Below are 20047 nucleotides of genomic sequence, written 5' to 3' on the forward strand. Positions count from 1 at the left end.
AACTTTGTTCTTTTTATTTTGAGAATGAATTAATTTTTTTCTTCTATTTTGTTGAGATAATTTTGCATATGTATGACATAGGAGTAGATGGTTCTTTGTTCTTTTTATTTTGATCTTTTTGTCCTCTTTATTTTGAGAATGAATTAATTTTTTTTCTTCTATTTTGTTGAGATATTTTTGCATATGTATGACATAGGAGTAGATAGTTCAACCACTTTGTTCATAGGACCTTTGGCTTAATTCAGTCTCTACAGAATGAAAAAATGACTTTTTTTCTCAGAAAGTGACAGGTCACTGTCATAGAATCATATTGCTTTAGAGCTAGAAGGGAACTTTAGGGTTATTTTCATTAATCTTTCAAAGGAAAAAAAAAAAACTGAAGCTCTAAAGTGAGTTAAGGGCCAAGTTAGAAGGGTCCAGACTGACATTTTGACTGAACACTGGTCTTTGTAAGGATTTTGGAAGAGACTTCAGTTGCTCCTTAGGTCACTAGGTGGCGCCATAGTGCCTAGAGTAGGGAGCCAGAAAGATTCATCTCCGAGAACTTGAAATCTGGCTAGTAGTGTGACCTTGGGCAATGCCTTGACTCTGTTTTCTTTAGTTTTCCCATCTGTAGAAGGAGTTGGAAAAGGAAATGGCAAACCAATCCAATATCTTTGCCAAGAAAACCCCAAATGACTGAAAAAAACTCAACAACAAGAAGATACAATAACCACAATTGCTCCTCAGTATTGATGTGACCTCGGGCAAATCACTTGTACATTTTTGAACCTTCTCAGTTTCTTTATATGTAAAATGAGTGGGTTGGATCAGATCAGAAATTCCTAACTTTTTTTTGTGTTGGTCATGGAATCCTTTGCAACCTAGCAGAACCTTGCCTCAGAATAATTCTTTAAATGCACAAAAAAATACAAAAAAAACCCATGTTAAAATACAGTTATTAAAACATTGTAGAAAATCCATGGACCTCAGGTTAAGAACCTCTAGCTAGATAATTTCTAAGTTCCTCTCAAGTCTAAAGTCTATCATTTCTCTGTTACAAAATAAGATGGGGAAGCTTCCAAAAATAAGGACCCATGGTTCCAGTTCTTTATTCTTCTGTTCTGGTAATGGGGGATTGCATAGGATATCGGATGGAAGAAGAAAGAGGGGATGGGATTCAGTCTAAAAGACCTTGAGTGCATGTGTCAATGTATTGTTTTTAGGGAAAAGTGTGTAGAGGTTGGCTTTGCCCAAGTAGTTTCTAGCCCATGTACAACTAAAAAGCAGCCCACACACCCTCCTATCATGGACACCCTATGCGTTTACCCCTTGCCAAAGAAGGGGGTTGCTTACCCTGCCAGCATTGTATATAAAAGGATCCCTAAGCTCCAGATATCACAAGCTGCATCATAGCCCTGCCGTTTCAAGACCTACATGAAGGAAAACAAGGGTTAATTAATTAATGTTCTAGTCCTTTACTGGAAATGTCTAACGAAGTATTTTTCTTGAATGAGGTCAATCTTGAATGAGGATGGGATAAGGGGCATAGTACAAGGAGAGGGTTTAGCATCTCTGTGCCCTTTTACAAAATAAACAATTCACATGGCAGAAGGATAATGATGATTCACTATTCTGAACAATTTATAATGCTACAATCCTCCTAAAATACCTAAAGTTAGACAAACAAGAAGAAAAGGGCAGTGTGAATATTGACCGGTTTCACATCCATATGAGGGTCTTGTAGTCAAATCTGTTTGAGTCACATTACAGAAAATATAGCTAAAAGTGGGCTCTTTGGATAATCACTTCCTTTCACTGCCGAGTCATAGTTTAGTAGGTTTAAAAATTCTTAGCTACAATCATTCTAATTGTCGTCTTGTTCCCCCTAACTAGTTAACTGGGATGCTAGGAAATGGCTCCATTTATTTTCCCATTAGGTGGCAGGCATGCTCTTTCTTCCTGATAGTCATTTGTGATCTCTTCTACTGGTGCTCTAGTAATGAGTGTTTAAAAAATTAATAGCAGGACTAAACAAAGGAACCATGTAGAAATTTGAGGAAGAGCAAATAACCAAGAGTAATGTTTGCTTTTTTTATATTAATTATCTAAAACACATAAATTAAAATAATCTTTATTACTGATTAAATAAATAGTATTTAGAGTTTCTATGGGTTGATAACATTGGTTCACATTTCTGAGTGTTTTGATTTGATTGTTTTATGTTTTTTTTTTTTTTGCAAGGCAAATGGGGTTAAGTGGCTTGCCCAAGGCCACACAGCTAAGTGTCTGAGGCCGGATTTGAACTCAGGTACTCCTGACTCCAGGGCCAGTGTTCTATCCACTGTACCATCTACCTGCCCCTTGATTTGATGTTTTAATTAGACTCTTATTGATGTTCCCTCCATACTATCACCCCCAAACCTTCCCTTTTGTATTTTCATTTAAGGCAGTTAGCTACCACAGTGGGTTAGTATTTTGGAACTTAACTGGGAGACCTGAGTTCAAAGCTTGTTTCCGACACTTGTCAGCTATGTAATTCTGAGCAAGGAGTTTAACCTCCCTATGCCTCTGTTTCCTCATCTATAAACTGGGAATGTTAATAGCATCTGTCTCATAGGATTGTTGTGAGGATCAAATGAGATAATATATGCTAAGTATATGTAAACCTTAAAACATTACATAAATACTAGCTGATATTTTTAGTCATTACTTAGTCTCTAACTGACTGTTTTGTGTTTTTCTGATTCTCTCATGCTTAGTTGTACAGTTACAATAAGGGTGAGGTCCTCTGTGTTTTACTGCTGGGTTAAAATTTTGGGGGATCCCCATAGCATTGTTCTAGAATATTCTTTTCTTACTTAACTCTCCCCTTCCATTCCTTCTCTGCCCCCAACCCAACGTGATGATGGTTTTGACCTGGGGCAAACTTTCTCTTTTTTCAGAAGCTTATACCCTTTTTAAATATGTGAGGGCCTATTATTATTATTCCCATTTTCAGTCCTGTCTCTGCCCCAATACCTCTTAATTGTTCAGGCACAATGATAATTAGTTATAGCTCTGCTTAGCAGCAATCTTAAAGACACTGATTAACCTCCATGGGCCATATCACTGACATTACAAAGTAATTGAAAGGGTTGAAAAAGAAAGAAAAAACCTGAAGCCTTTACTGAAGCCTATAACTTGAATGCATGGAAAACTTTTAGTAAACAGTCCTCAGATTCATTTTATGGTTTTACTGGCAACCCAGCCATTGAGAGGTTTTTATGAATCTGTAATGCTATTAATTTTAGTGTCTGCTCTCTGGTTTTCCTATTATAGTTAGCAATTTGGAGTAGGAATTAGGATACAAATTATGTCCAATAAAAATCTAATGGTCAATAAATATTGACACTCTGCTGATAGCTATATTACTAATTGCTTCCTCATTTCTTTCTCTCTCCCAACCTGAATTCTCCTATTATACTTTCTGTCCCCTTTGCTCTTAATACATTTTGACTTTGTCTCATATTTATTCATGTTCATATGATACCTTCCATTAAACTAAACATCACAAGGGCAATAATTATAGTTTTTCATCTTAGAATTCTCATTGCTTATGTCATTGCATGTATATAATAGTTATTAAATGGATTTCTAGATAAGACATTACATTTTAAGGAAAAGCAGGATATATGTGTATAAATATATATTCATACATGTATAAACACATACATGTCCAATACATACATGTAATTTCCCATATTTTCAAATCAGTAGCCATTGAACCTCTGCTAGCATTATGCTAACCAGAAACAAGTGAGAGATCATTTTTATATTTCATAAACAGGAAAATGAATTGATGTGCTGGGTATAAGGTCACCTGAGAGGTTTATGGGGATGAGTTAGGAGAAAAGTCTCTAATTATTGATCCTAATCCCATTATGATATAGGGAAAAGAACACTTGATTTCACAACAAAGGATTTGGGTTCCAATCTCAAATCTGCTATTCACTACCTTACATGATTCTGGGCAAATTACTTGTCCTCTCTAGGTCTTAGCTTCCTCACCTAGGAAATGAGAGGACTAGGCTAATTGAACTCTAAAGTCCCTTCCTGGGCTAGGACCTTTGATTCAAACTATCATTGATACAAAGGGAAAAATGATTTTAACATTTTTTGTTTGAAAGTGTATTTGGGGTGAATCTTTATTATTAGAAAAATAACTGAAGGCTTTTTTTTGAGAATGTATGAAAATGCATTGATTTCCTTAAGGATGGGATTTTTCTTTCTAATGGTTTATGAGTTCTGACCTCAGGGGCCACGAAGTTAGCTGTGTAGCATGGTGTCATGAGCAGTCCATTCTCTGCCCTCAGTTGCTTGGCAAATCCAAAATCACAGATCCTGATGGAATCTGGATTTCCAGACTCATCCATGTATAGGATATTACTCGGCTTCAGATCTCGATGAACGACCTGGAGAGACATAAAACATTTTTAGTCATTCAGGGGCTGGGACAAGGGAAATAGGGGAAAAGATTGAACAAAATCAGAAGAGATGGATTTATATAGAACACGTTCATTCTGAACTAAAGTCTCAGCAGAAAGTAGAGCAATTATAAATAATAGGCCATAGTCTCATCTACCTGTCATCTACCTTCTCACTCTCTTTCTCTTTTGCTCATTCCCTTCTTCTTCCCATCCCCCCACCATTTCAATCTCTCAACAGAGATTCAAAAACCCATCATTAGGAGCCCTGACTAATAGTGAATATTTGAAAGATAAGTAAATACATTTCTACCAGAAAGAGAGGGGAAGACATAATGAACTATTTTATTAAAAGGGAATATAGTAAGTTGAGTTAACCTGAGTAATATCATCTACCTTTTAAAAAAAATCATATATAATGGCCTGATATCAGACTCCATGGATACATTAAAGCAAGGCAGATATTTAGGTGATAAAGGCATTTCTCTTGGAGGGGAGCAAAGAGGATTACTGTAATAAGATGCTGTGAGTCCTAGGTAGGCTAGGGATATGAACAGCTCAAATCTCCTATTAAAAAAAATCAAGGGAGAAAATCCAAGAATAGGAGGGACTTAGGGAATCAGACTCAATGTAATTAGGCTCCAAAGGACAGATGGTGAAATACTTTTGCTTTTTTAAATTTTACTTTTGCTACCTCTTTTTATAAATCATAAGAAAATGTGAAAACTTAACCTGGCCGTTATTGCAAGTACTAGCTCTGAAGTTTGATTACACTGGGAACAAAAACGTGTGTGTGTGTGTGTGTGTGTGTGTGTGTGTGTGTGTGTGTGTGTGTGTGGTCTTGAAGAAGTCATCAACTCGTTTTAATGAATAAATAAGGTCATACAGCCTAACTATACAACATCATCTGTTTCACAGGAATGATGAAAAAATAAGAAATTATCATCATTCCCATGGCTAAGTAGTGTCATTCCCTAGAATATCTCTCATTTTCCCTTATTTCATTAGGTCTAAAAGTACCAAGTTAATGAAAATTTTAATACAGCTTCCTTGGAGGATCATCTCATTGGCCAGTATGAACTTTCCAGGACATATTCCCCAAGTTTTTGGCTTTGATTCAATTGCTTTACTTTTCTTTCTTAGAATTGTCCTTTGATGCTTCCTTCTGTCATGGAAGAGCTCCTCAGTTTTTGAAAATGATGACAGTATGACACAAGTTAGGGTAAATCTTACCAAGTTGCTAAGGTTTCAAGTGAAGGTTTGAAACTTCAAAGATCCTTCAGTGAAACCATGGATTCATTCAACATTTGACTCACATTTACAACTATGTGAAAGGGAGGATGGGGTAGAGATAGAGAGCTGGCCTTAGAGTCAGAAAGACTTGGGTTCAAGTACCTTCTCTGACACTTATTGATTGCTTTTATAACCCTGGGCAAGTCTCCGTCCCCTAGGAAATTCTCTAAGACTTTATAGAGAAGAAATTGAATTGCACTGCATGAATAGAGGGAGTTTCCTCATCAGGAATTAAATTTTACTAATGAAAATCATGGACCTGGTTCCCTGTCCCCCCCCCCCCCCAAACAAATTCCAAATGTCTTTCGCACTACTCTCAAGTAGCTTACTTTCTGTTGGATCTTTGAAGTCCTTATTTATCTTTCTCTCCAAAATATCTATATGAGAATGCTTTGGTGTTTGTAAACAGATATATTTAATGGAAGAATAATTTAATTAAGGGAATATCTTAATTCCAGCTTCAGAAATTCACAACTCATTTAACTTTTCCTATTTTATTATTAAAATTATGATCTTCAAAATCATAATTATTATGTAGGAGAAAGTTAAGAAACTTACTCCTTGGGAATGGAGGTAGTCCATGGTCTTAGTGATAGTACAAAGCACAGCACTAGCCTCCCTTTCTGAGAAATACTTCTGTCGGAGGATGCGGTCTAAGAGTTCCCCACCTCTCATCAGCTCCATCACAAGGTATACATACTTCCCATCGTCGTAGACCTAGAGGATCAGAGAAAGGCGAAGTTAAAGGGCCTTATATTCCTGCTGAGTTAGGAAATGCCTGTGAATCTATGATAATCCAGGATCATGTCTGTGAAGTATTGGATCTAAGGAAGATCCAATGGTGTTAGAAGAAACTGTTGAAGAGACAGAAAAGAACATTAATTGGTAGTGGTTGGAGTGTTGACCTAGGAGCAAAAAAAAGTACTTCAAGAGAAACCAGTAGGGGTGGCTAGGTGGCACAGTGGATAAAGCACTAGCCCTGGAGTCAGGAGTACCTGGGTTCAAATCCGGTCTCAGACACTTAATAATTACCTAGCTGTGTGGCCTTGGGCAAGCCACTTAACCCTATTGCCTTGCAAAAACCTAAAAAAAAAAAAAAAAAAAAAAAAGAGAAACCAGTGAACAGTTATTCTAATCCACATCAGAAGTAGCTCTCTATTGCTGGCATCACCTACATAAAATTTCAGTTTTAATAATGAACTACAAAATTCAATTTTAATATCACTAGGGATACCAAAACTTTATACCCATGTGTACCTCAAGCAAATTTTCTTCATAATTTTACCTAAACTGTTTTTCTATGAGGCGGTTAGGTGGTGTGGTAGATAGAGTGCCAGACCTGGAGTCAGGAACACCACCTTCCTGAATTTAAATGTGACCTTCATATGCATACTAGCTAAATGATCTTGGGCAAGTCCCTTAAGCCTGTATGCTTCAGTTTCCTCAACTGTAAAATGAGCTGAAGAAGGAAATGGCAAACCACTCCAAACTACTGCCAAAAAAATTTCAAATGGGGTCATGGAGAGTCAGACACGACTAAGCAACAACAAACTCATTCATTCCTTTTTACATTTCTATTTCTTACTCTTTTGTGATCAAAATTGCCAACAAATGTGATAAGATTAGGTTAGGTAAGTTTCACTGGGGGATTCATTTATCAGAACATAGGAGCAGAAGCAAATATAACTAGTTTGCCGTAGGCAAGAAAATGTGGAAGCAGCATTTTATAAAGGGAGAAACAATGGTTAAAGTAGAATTTTTGTTCAGGTTGGATTATGATATCAGTACCAAGCCTTTGTGACACTCTGGTCCATCTGTCATGATATTCACATAATAAATTCCAATGTGACATAATCAGAACACTGAATTAGGAGTCAAAAGAACTGAGTATTCCTGCTTTCTAGTTCTGTGGTTTAATTAATTAATGTGTGATTTTAGTTAATTAAAGTAATCACTTTTAAGTCTTGTTTTTCTCATTTGTAAAATGGGGACAGTAAAAGAGAATTATCTACCTCCTAGGATTGTGAGGCTTAAATGAGGAAAGATATATAAAAAGCATTGTCATACATATATGTGAATTTATAAATTAAACCATTATTAGTATTATAAAGGCCTACTAAGAAGGAAAACTAAAATATAAATATATTAAACCAATCTTTAAATTGGTAGAGGATCTTCCTGAATATGGAATCAAACTTCAGGTAGAGTTACATCATCTTGATAAAGAGACTTTGTCCCAAGGGCCATCTTAGCAGGAAACATTACTAAAATGGGATCCTGTTCCTGGAAAAGCAAGTTCAAACTTGCTGATTTCCATGAAGCAAATAGTGTATCAAAATGGAAAATGTACTGTATTTTTAGGTTTGGAGTCCTGAATTTGCTCTTGTATGACTTTGAACACAAGCTTCTCTCTATCTCCTTTTCTTTGTCTGTAAAATGAGGAGTTTGGACTATATGATCTCTAAAGTTCTTTCCAGCTCTAAATCCTATTAATATCTTTGTTACGACCTGTGTCAAAACACTGAGCTGCCTTGAAGTTAACCAGACCAATAAAGGTACAGCTATAAAAGCCTTTATTAGTGCAAGAGGATTCCCCATTGACTCTAAGTCAAAGATTTATGGTTCCCAGTAGAACATTCTATACCCAAATCTCTAGTATCACACACATAAAATGTCCAATGCTTCCTCCTTCTCTGTTGTAGCTTTTCCTTGGTTCTCCCTTTTTTCTCTCCTTTTCCTGCTGGAAGTTCTTGCTGGAGCTCTAGCTCTTAATCCCCCCCCCCAAACTATCAATCATTCAGGTTAAACTTAAACTATGCAAAGTGGAAGGATAAGAAAGAGATATTCTGAGGGCAAGAGGATTAAGAGTCAAATTAATGTAAAAGCAAAGGAATTTCTTTTTTTTAAGGGAAAAAAGTTTTGCAAATGGACTAGAGTCTTCTTCAAGACTTCCCTAAGGACATGGTTTCTCCACGAATTCAATTCTTATTTACATACTTATACCATTCCTTCACAACCAATTTAATCCATTGTTCATAATCCCAAATCAGTTAAAATGCAATGAACTTTCATGTAATTGTTGGCATTAAAAGAAATGTTCTAAAAATTAATGTAACTGCTTTATCTCACTGTCAATTCAACCAATATCTAAAACAAAACAAAATAAAAAATTGCAGTTTCTTTGGTTTAATAATACTTAACATATAACAAATAATATTTAATAGAAGTAATATGTAATACCTGAAAGCTTATAGGATTGGTTTCTTCATTTGGCCAACAACAATGAATAAGGGACAGTGGACTGGGAGATATAATATTGAACCTGGGGTCGGGAAGACCTTACTGAGAATTCAATCTTTTATTTTTTATTTAAAAAAACTTTTTTTTTTAGTTTTTTTTGCAAGGCAAATGGGGTTAAGTGGCTTGCCCAAGGCCACACAGCTTGGTAATTATTAAGTGTCTGAGACCGGATTTGAACCCAGGTACTCTTGACTCCAGGGCTGGTGCTTTATCCACTACGCCACCTAACTGCCCTGATTCTAGGATTCTTAAAGCCACTCAAGAGTTCAATGGAAGGAACATTTCCTTGAACTGTCCCTCTTATCTCTCTGATCCATTTCATTATAGGAACATGACAATACTATGACAGTGCTTGGCTATAGGCAGCAAAGAAAAAAGTGGGCACCCTGGAGAAATATCAATGATTTCTATCATGTAACCAAGTTTGAACCCCCTTTTATAGCTAAAGAAATGAAAACAGAACCAGACTTAATAATGAAAGAATTAAGAATTAATGCCCAGATATCTTGATTTTTTGATTTAACTCCAGTCTATTACTTCTATGTCTTCAAGTGACAACTATAAATTTGGATGATAAGAAAATTATATCTGACTGACAATTCACAAAAAAGCTAATTGCATCCTTTGTATACAAATTACAAGATGGAAAGAGAGATGTTATTAAAATGGTGATGTAAGTATATGGTTCTGCTACTTTATAGAGTTCATTTTAGTCAAATACATATGATATTGTGGGGTGACTGATGTGGAAGGTGAAGCTTGGTCTGTTAGTCACAGGGAACAGTGTAATATAACTCCTATAACAAAATAACTCCCTTTCCACTGATGAAACAAAGAAAGAGTAGCAACATCTTGTTTGTGCTGAGGCTACTTACATCTTTCAGGGTGATGATGTTTGGATGCTGTCCATATCTTAAGAGAATTTCAATTTCTTCTGAGGGATCTCTTTTACTCTTGTCAATTATCTAGAACAAATGGGGCATAGAGACAGTAAGCAATCTGTTTTATACATCAAAAAATGTATTTTTTTTGTTTCAATTTTTCTATCACTGACATAACTGTTAGGAACAATTCCACAAGATTAATTGACTTGAAATCTTTCCTTTCCTTTTCCCAAACCCATATGATTTAGGGCTCCCACTCATCAAATAACACTTCAAGTTAACTGCAAATTTTTCTCTCATTCCCTTTGTCCCAATTCTCACAAAATGAATAAAAAAATCAGGAACTAATTTTGAGATAATGCCAAAGAAAGGAGTGATCATAGAAAGCTTGAGGTATCTGCCACAAATGATGGGTCAATGTAAGACAAAAACATTAAGTAACAGTATTTGCATTTTATATTCTACAAATAGAATGGGGATTTTTTGAATTTCTAACAGCTTTCCTATCAATTTGTTGGGTTCATCAAAAAAAGAAGAGCTCCAAATCACAGACATCCTAAGAACTTTTCAAGGGAAGCAAAATTTGAAATTTATATCTGTAGGGATTACAATTAAGATATGGGAAAACAGACTCTTTCTATACATTTCTGTTGGGTCACTGAAGTCTTTGAACTTTGGGATGCCTTGGTACTTAGAACAAATTCTCAGATGTGCAGCAGGCTTTATTTCACATGGTGAGCTACACACATTTGTAAGATTCTCTTTGAGAGATGGCAGGTACAAAGAAAACACTTAATCTGTTGCCATTTCTCAGACACCTTTTAATGATTATTTTGTGCCAATGTTTATATTTGACATTTTTTGCATGATAAGGAAGATGCTGTGGTACCAGATCCTACCTTTGCTGGGAAAAGTAATGATTCTGAAATTATTTACTATGGGTTCAAATAATTTTTTCAAATTGTAAACATAAATTTTAGAGTAAATCTTTTCCAAGGGATGGTGGTGAAGTAGAATAAAGAATTAGCACCTAAACTGAGTGAGATGGAAAAACGCAGCAAACAGGTCAGGAGAAGATATGTGTTGGTTAACAGCCCCAGACTATCCTATTTTAAAGAGAGGCAGAAAGTTGTAGCATAAAGACATTGAAATTGGAGTAAAAAAGAGTTTTATCATTAAGGGGAGGACTGACTTGTGGCTATCAAATTTGTTTCAGGTTGAATACTGGAACAGAGAAGAGGCTTCAAAGATTATAGTCTTTGGAATCTCTACAAAGATTCAAATTCCAACTCTGCTTGTATATATATTTCTGTGAGCCTCTGAGAAGAGCATTTCACCATTTAAGTCTCAGGTTCCTGATCTGTAAATGAGATACAAGATGACTTCTAATATCTCTTGCTTCTCTAAGTCTATGATTCTATGATCTGTGTTGGATCAAAAATGGTTTGGAAGCTGTAGCCTGGGACACAGTGTGGTGATGGTGGCAGCATGGGATCAAACAACAAGGATTAGGGCTTGAATAAGAAGAGCATTATGAATGTGGGGACCCAGTCAGGAAATAATGAGAGGTCTTAGAACTCACAGAAGGTGATTATAAGTAGTCTAAATTGTGCAGTCCCAGGACCATAGAAGTCTGAAGAAGAAGCTCTGGGTTTGGTCCAAAGAAGTAAAACTGTCAACTTTGCCAGGTAGGAAAAGGTTAACTGTTGGTTCTTAAATTTGTTTCAGGTAGAATACTTGGAATAGAAACGGGAAAGAAAGTTACAAAGGCAAGGGTCTTCAGAATCTCCAAGCATTTTCAGTATATAACTATTATATCAAAACGGGAATTTCAAACTCTAGAAGGAGAAATCTTGGTGGTAATATGGGAAAGGTCAGTGATATCTTGGTGCCAGCTTGTTCCGCTTCTAAGCATAGACTGCTGAATTTTTAATATGATCACTTATATCATGGAAATCAGTAAAAAATCTAAATTATGCTTGATTTATTGTTTTCTTAATCATTTTGGAAAATGATAGAGAAAATGTAAACAACACAGATTAAACTTAGAAGTATGATATATGTATATTTTCTCCCCTACAGAGCTGGCTAAACCTTTTACCAACATAGCCTTGTACAGGGTTTTTTCATTAGAGGGTTAGAAGGTAAAAGACAGGGTTGCCCCTTTTCCCTAGGTTAATAGCTTCAGTATGTAGGATAAGGGAGGCAACTGTTAAGTTAAATGTAAGCCTGGAAAAAAGACTTATGGGAGGGGGCAGAGAACATGAGTATGACATATAGGAAATCCTACTTCATGTGAAAAGCTTCTAGATCTTCAAAAGTATTCAGTGGCTTCCTATTACATAGAGATTCTTTTTTTTTTTTTTGTATCACTGACCCTTTTGGCAATCTGGTGAATCAAATGGTCCTCTCTAAGGTTTACAAATGTAGGGCCTGCCCAAGCTTGTGCAGCCTTCAAAAACTCAGGGTGAGTTCCATGCCAGGATGAAGTATTGGTGTAGGACTGTAGCATAGGGCTTGGTAGTAAAATCTTTTAAAAATAATTTCTGTTAGGGCCGGCTAGGTGGCGCAGTGGATAAAGCACTGGCCCTGGAGTCAGGAGTACCTGGGTTCAAATCCAGTCTCAGACACTTCATAATTACCTAGCTGTGTGGCCTTGGGCAAGCCACTTAACCCCCTTTGCTTTGCAAAAACCTAAAAAAAAATAATTTCTGTTGTTCAGTTATTTTTCAGTCATGTCTGCCTCTTCATGACCCTGTTTTTTTTTTTTTTTTTGTTTTTGTTTTTGTTTTGGCAAGGTTACTGGGATGGTTTGTCATTTCCTTCTTCAATTCATTTTATAGATACACAGTTATATAGTCATACACAATGGTGTATGACTTGCCCAGGGCCACACAGGTAGTTAGCATCTGAGGTTGGATTTTAATGCTCCAGGCAGGGTATTCTATCCACTGCAACACCTCGCTGCCCCTTAGAGATAGGCAACACTAAATAGGACTAATAAAATAATCTCAGAATTAGCAGCTCCTGACTATATAACCCAAGCAAGTCATTTAACCTGCCCATTCTTTATACAGCTCTTCGAGGCTATAAAGCAGAGAACAGATGCTCACTTGTATTTTCTTTCTAGGAAGTTCCTATACCAATGAAATCCTAAATCTATTCCATTAAAAAAAACCCCAAAGATTATAGAAAATATGAAAAGGTTGATCGCTGTTTTCAGTGAGTAGGAAATGGCTATCAAAGTTCTCAACAGTAATAACAAAGGCAATGGGGATTTTAACTTCAAGGGTAAGATAGTGTAGAGGACTAGACACAGTTCTTTAGTGCCTCAGATGGTTTGTCCCTCAGCCTAAAAAGATTTCTAATACTAAGAGAAGCATGACCAAAAAATCTCCAAGTCTTATTCCAATTTCAGAATTACAATTCAAAGAGAGCACTCCCACAGCTGTCAACTTACACAGGGCCATCTGCCAGCACAAATTGCCTATTGTGTCTAATGTTTAAAGTCTAGAAGTGGACACAAAATGGTACTGGTGGAAGCATCTTAACTATGTCCCTGCTTTTATGGGACGCAGCTTGTGGATAATCCAAAGATCACAGTCTGCTGCTGCCATTCAAAAATGAGGAGGCAGAACTGTCCAATTCTAAATACTAACACAATGAAGTAACCAAAGATACATTATCTCTATTTAACTGAAAATTATATACAGCACAGTTAAAATAAAAATTTATTTAGTGTTAATAATGTGAGAGAACATTTGTTGTTGAATTTCTCAAATGACCTTAAGCACTGGAAACTTCACTGAATAGCATTTAATCTGGATTCTTGAGTTGGACAAAAGATTCAACTGGCATCTGAACCCATAGCTCCAGGAAGGTGTTTAAAGCCTAATACTTAGTTGGTACAATTGGGTTGGGTTCTCTCTTTTAAGGTCTCTTAACAATACTCTCCTCCACCCCTCGTCCATCACCAACTCCACATGGTTTAACAGATGAAGAACTTAATCCCTATTTAAATACCTGGAGCTTACTGTCAAACCCTGAAAGCTTATACAGGCTGTGATTGAATTTTGTCCACCATAACAAAAACCTCTAAACAAGGAAAATGAGCCTCTGCTTTTTTTAACACAAGATCTGTCTTTTTGTGTGTGTGTATGAGTGGATGCCAGTTTCCAGTATATCTGGTTACCTGCCAAGTGCAAAGAGGGAGACAGGAGATATAAGTTCAAATCTTGTCCTTCCACTGACCAGTGAATGACCATGGATGGGTCATTTAAGTTTTCTGAGTCTTAGTTTCCCCATCTTATAAAATGAAGATAATGATACACATGGGATAGTTACCTTCTAGGGTTATAGATATTTGCCTTTTATTGCTAAAGTAGACTAACAGTCTATAGGTCAAAAAATTCTACATTATATATGTTATTATTTTAATGAAGTCTTTCAGTCTGTTTATAATAATTTAATAACTTCTAAGACATATTATCTTAAGAAAGATTTGAAAGCTTATCTTTTTTATCTCATGAGGATCTTAGCTTGTTCCTAAGCACTGCTGTGTGATAAATTAACTTCATTCATATTTGTGTCAGTAAAAAAACTAATTGAAATTGAAAACTAATCAAGAGACAATTTGATTACAAGATATAAATTCAGGGCGGCTAGGTGGCGCAGTGGATAAAGCACTTGCACCGGAGTCAGGAGTACTTGGGTTCAAATCGGACCCCAGACACTTAATAATTACCTAGATGTGCGACCTTGGGTAAGCCACTTAACCCCATTTGCCTTGCAAAAACCTACAAACAAACAAAAAAAACCAAGATATAAATTCTAGCTCCTGTTTTTTTTTAAACACACTACTATACTTATCATTGGGATAGGGAATTTTGTAAGAGGAAAAAGTCTGGCAGTGCTATTTAGTATCTGTTCTGTAGCTAGAGAGTTGCTTAGGAGAAATCAAAAGATTAAATGACTTGCTTACAGTCCCACAGGCAGGATGTATCTATCTGATATGGAACTTGAACCCAGATCTTCCTCTGAGGATGGTTTTTTTTTTAATCTATATACTGTCTCTAAATTGTTTCCCTATGTGGTTTCCAGATCCCAGTTCAAATTCAGTTTCAGAAACTTATTACCTTTGCAACCATGGACAAGTCACTAGTCACTTAACTTTTGTTTGCCTTAATTTCTTCATCTGTAAAATGGAAATGCCAGTGACTTTCCAGATTTTTTGTGAGGATCAAATGAGATAATGATATGTGTCTAACACATATCTGTAGAAATACTAGCTATTGTTTTTATTGTTGCTATTATACCCAGGTCTTCATGACTCTGAGGCTGGCTCATTTATCCACTAATGCTGCCTCTAGAGTCTCCCTAATGGCTAAAATGAAAACAACCCAGTCAAACCTTCTGATTCTTCTTCAAAGAAAAGGTTTTCCCAAAGTGCCAGGGACCTTCCTCTAGGTCTCCTGAAATTATGTTGCTAAGAATTTAGCAAAAAGGCACTGGGTTCTATGGTGTTCTATTGTAGAAATTCTTAAACTATGATCTGGAGACCTTTGGGGATATTTGAGACACTTCTACATAGCTCATGAGGTTAGAACCATTTTTATAATGCTAAAATGTTTTAATTTCTAATATGATAAATAATGATAACTATAACCCGCATAAACACAAGTTCTTTGGGGTATGCTCAATATTTTTAAGGACCTAATGGAATCTTGAGAGCAAAATATTTGAGAACTACTGATCTAGTGGTTAAGATTCACTCCTATTCCCACCATGGCCTTGATTTAGTTTCTAGCTAGGGAAGATATTTGGGAGGCAAAGAAAGGTAGCCTTGGAGCCAAGAAGAACTACTTTCAAATCTACTTTTTTTAAAGTTTTTTTGCAAGGCAAACGAGGTTAAGTGGCTTGCCCAAGGCCGCACAGCTAGGTAATTATTAAGTGTCTGAGATCGGATTTGAACCCAGGTACTCCTGACTCTAGGGCCAGTACTTTATCCACTACGCCACCTAGCCACCCCTCAAACCTACTTTCTATCCATACTGGCTATGTGACTTTAGGTAGTTACTTCTTTGTATTCTGGTATCTTTCTAATATTTTGAGGGCCATGACCTCCATTGGAAGAGGTAGCTACTTGAACAAGCCTGAATGCAATTTGAGATACAAACAATTCTTTTGACTTCACTGGCTAAGGTCAAAAGTAGCACAAAAACTATATTTTTGAGTATTAGGCAGAGGATAGGAACTGAAAGTAGGATTTCAATGGTACAGTTTACTCCCTAGTCAAAGACTTTGCCAACCAATGTAGGTTAACATTGCCACTGTAATTTATAGCCTTGGAGTGATATCAGCACACTTGGTTAGCATCACATGCCCAATATGTGTCTGAGGCAAGACATGAATATTTTATGGCTTCCAGGATAGTCTTTATGTATAATATCACAAAGGTTCTCATTTTCAACATTATTGTTGTATAATACCAACAAAAGAGCATACAATCTAAGTTACAAAAATTAACTGAGAAAAAAACCCTACAAGATTAAAAAGAGCCACAGAGGTAATCTGAAATACATTTCAACATTACAAAAACTCAGTTGTTATAGAAATAGTGACATATATGCCCAAGGTTAGCTAGGTGGTATAGTAGATAAGAGTGCCAGGCCTGGGATCAGGAAGATTCATCTTCCTGGGTTCATATATGGTCTCAGGCACTTATTAGTTGAGTGATCCTGGACAAGCTACTTGACCTTCAGTTTCTTCATCATTAAAATGAACTGGAGAAGGAAATGGTATCTTTGCCAAGAAAACCCCAAATGTGGTCACAAAGAGTTGGTTATGCCTGAAAGGTCATTTAGAAGGCTTAATTGTCTTAAATGGATCTTTCTCTAAATATCTACCTTGAGTTATAAGTTCAAAGAAGCAGATATCCAAGAGGGAATATGAATAGTCTAAGGTCACACAGTCACTGAAGACTAGAGCCTGAATTGAACATCAAGTGGTATGTCTGGCTATACCATTTTCTCTCTGAAAGTATGATGTGCATCTTCATCAGTGCAAGATCTGAAAAGAAAGGTATTCGAAAAGGAATCTTAAAAGTGCTTTGTCCCCTAAGCTAAGTTTTCAAAATCAGCCTGATTCCTCACAAAATACTTTGAGACCTAAAGTATAAGATAGGAGACTTTGGTCTTTGAACAAATCCCTTCATTTCAGGGAGATTTAGTTTCTCTTTGGTAGTATATAAATACAAAATGTCATAGCTTGCATTAGAGAGTAGGAATTAAAGCAAGCTTCTTGTTTTCCACTTTTTGGCAATCCCTAGACTCATGTTTGCTTTTGGCAGTGGAAGGAATCTTAGAGGTTCTTAAATCCAATGAAATCCATAGAAATTAAATGGGTTGGCCACAGTCACATATCCAGTTGGTAGAAGATCCAAAATTGGAACTCAGCACTTTTGGCTCCCAGGAGAGTGATATTCTTATTGAACCATGCCACATCCTTAAAAGTACCAAATGGCATGCAAATAACCCCATGTTTCACCTTTGGGATTAGTGCCAAGGATTATCATGACTTTTGGGTTGATGCCAGAGTGGGTTGTGGCAGGTTAGAGGCAGGGAGGAGGAAGTCTGTCCCCAAACCATCCCTCCTTCCTTATATTAGGTTCTAATTACAATGAAAATAAAAACGATGTGGATAAGATTACAACTAAAATCTTATAATTCAGAGGTTCCTAATACTTAGAGCCAGGAGGGACTTTAGAGATCATCATGACTAAATGCTTTATTATTTTACAGATTATTAAAGTGAGGCTAGAAAAAGGAAGCAATTTGCCCAAGGTCACAAAAGTCATATTTAACTTAGATAAAGACACACACACTGACAGCACCTAACATGGATTTTTTTCTAAATTTTGTCCCTAAGGTTTATTATTTGAAATAGTGATTGCTTTGGCTTCTGGACTATTTTATTTCAGATATATATATATATATATATTTTTTCTTTTTTTTAAAGAAACCTTATCAACAAAGTCAAAGTGGAAGAGAGGGATGAATAACTTTCTTAGTTACTGAATGAAGATTTCTGCAGGGTTAGTGGGTTGCTAAGCCCATAAACAGGGGTTTAACCTGTGCAGTTTTGGGGAAATAAGGAACTGAACGACAAGATTCACTAAAAATATATTTGTTTATGGTGTCTCAATTTCCTGGAATTCCTGTTGTATTCCATTCAAGGTGGAGTAAGCTATAAAGATGGTAGGTTTCTGAGGTATTGCATCTTTCATATACTTTATTGAATAATAAACTTCCAGGAGGCATTTATTTTTAGGTTTTTGCAAGGCAAATGGGGTTAAGTGGCTTGCCCAAGGCCACACAGACAGGTAATTATTAAGTGTCTGAGACCGGATTTGAACCCAGGTACTCCTGACTCCAGGGCTGGTGCTTTATCCACTGTGCCACCTTAGCCGCCCCTCAGGAGGCATTTTCACGAAGCAAGGAAGTAGCATGGACATGCTAGGATTAAGCTCTCCTTTCCCTTCCTGATGTTACATTAATATATGTAGTCAGGGGGACAATGATTACCCTCCTTTTCTTGTGGCTTTGTAGAAACAGGGATCAGAATGGGTATCACTTATCAATCACCCTAAGACAGATTGTGTGTGTGTGTGTGTGTGTGTGTGTGTGTGTGTGTATTTCTTTAATGTTTGTTCTGAGTGTAGTTTTCATCTATAATTGGCATTTATTCTCTTCCTTAGAAAATATTAATGATGAGATATCAGAACATGGGTACAATAGCATTACCCCAAATGAGTTACAAATAACAACCATGTTACATAAATAGGGCAAAACTCAAAGGTACATGCCCAAAATTTCTTAGAACTTTAAATGCACCCCTATGAGTACAGAAGAGAACCAACCAATTACATTGGATTTCCTGTTTCTCTGGTTACTGTGGGGACTGAATGATTGAGTGACTAAAATACATTTATTAGGTGTTTACTATGTTCAGTGCACTTTCATAAGCACTGGAAAAGGAAGTATAATTCCAAGTATAATTCCAGTTCCCTAATTCCAAGAAACTTTCATTCTAATAAGGAAAGTCAAAACATATAGAGGATTTTAGCTGTAAATAGATGATTTGCAGTGGCAAATCAGATCATAATGCATCTTCCTTAATTTTATCTATACCAAAAAAGCCATATCCATTTCTGAGTTGAATCATTTGGCAGTTCCAAGGACTTTGTTGGCAAGAGCTTTCTTTGCTAGATCATCAGTAGCTGTGACTGGTGGGGTCAGGGACTACAGGAGCAATAGAAACAATTGTTAGGTTGGTATTTCCACAGGAGGGTTCCCCTAATGGTCGTTGTTGGGTAGCCAGATTGGAAGCAAGATTTGCAGTATAGGTGGCTTTGTTATTTTGGAACTCCTGAATTCAGTGTGCTGGGTTGTCTTCATTGAGATCTGAGGGAAGGTGGTGCTTAAGGTGATGATGATGGCAGTGATTTAAATCACTATGTATATGATGTTCCTTCTCTTTCTCTCTCAGAGTGACTGGATTTTTTTTAGCTAGGCTGACTTGGGTGGAAAGCTATTGGCAGTTAGTGGGGGTGAAAATCCATGAGGTCCTCTGGGATGATGGCAATGGGAACTAGATTGGAAGCAAGGCCAGTATTTTTGGAGGTATGACTATTCCAAGGGTAATTGGGCTTTTCTCCCCATTGATGGATGTTGATCAATAGCTTTGTTGACATTGGGAATAGTAGATCACAGGGGTTACTTCCCTCAGTGATGGCTAATGAGGAAGGTTGCAAACAGGATCAGGATTTTTGAGTTCAGAGTCCTGGGTTATCTCCATTATCTCCAATCATAGGTAATGGTTGATGTGATGATAGTGGTTTCACTTACTTGGCCCATATGATCTCTTAGAAATGATCATGATAGAAGTATCTGATTTCATTGTGTCATCATAAGAAGTGGATTGAATTTCTGTCAAGGTCCTATGGGATGTTAGTTTACCGTGGCATTGAATTGGCTAACTTACTTTGTGGTTGTCTAAAAAGTATCAGGCTTTAATGTCATGAGAGAATTTGCTCTCATAGGACATACAATTATTTTCTCACTTACT

The 20047-nt window shown here is 36.5% G+C and overlaps 1 protein-coding gene across 4 annotated transcripts in view; it reads right to left on the reverse strand.

Moving 5' to 3' along the window:
- RPS6KA2 (ribosomal protein S6 kinase A2) overlaps positions 1–20047 on the reverse strand; it is a 455741-nt gene that overhangs the window by 7997 nt on the left and 427697 nt on the right. For all 4 annotated transcript variants that reach the window (XM_074188016.1, XM_074188018.1, XM_074188017.1 and 1 more), the window contains 4 exons: positions 9914–10003; positions 6297–6455; positions 4272–4433; positions 1336–1412 (listed from right to left, as the gene is read on the reverse strand). In XM_074188016.1, coding sequence (XP_074044117.1) covers positions 1336–1412; positions 4272–4433; positions 6297–6455; positions 9914–10003 — 488 coding nt within the window. The remainder of the gene's footprint in view (positions 1–1335; positions 1413–4271; positions 4434–6296; positions 6456–9913; positions 10004–20047) is intronic.

Source organism: Macrotis lagotis, chromosome 5 (genome assembly GCF_037893015.1).
Source record: "Macrotis lagotis isolate mMagLag1 chromosome 5, bilby.v1.9.chrom.fasta, whole genome shotgun sequence".
In the NCBI taxonomy this organism is placed as follows: domain Eukaryota; kingdom Metazoa; phylum Chordata; class Mammalia; order Peramelemorphia; family Peramelidae; genus Macrotis; species Macrotis lagotis.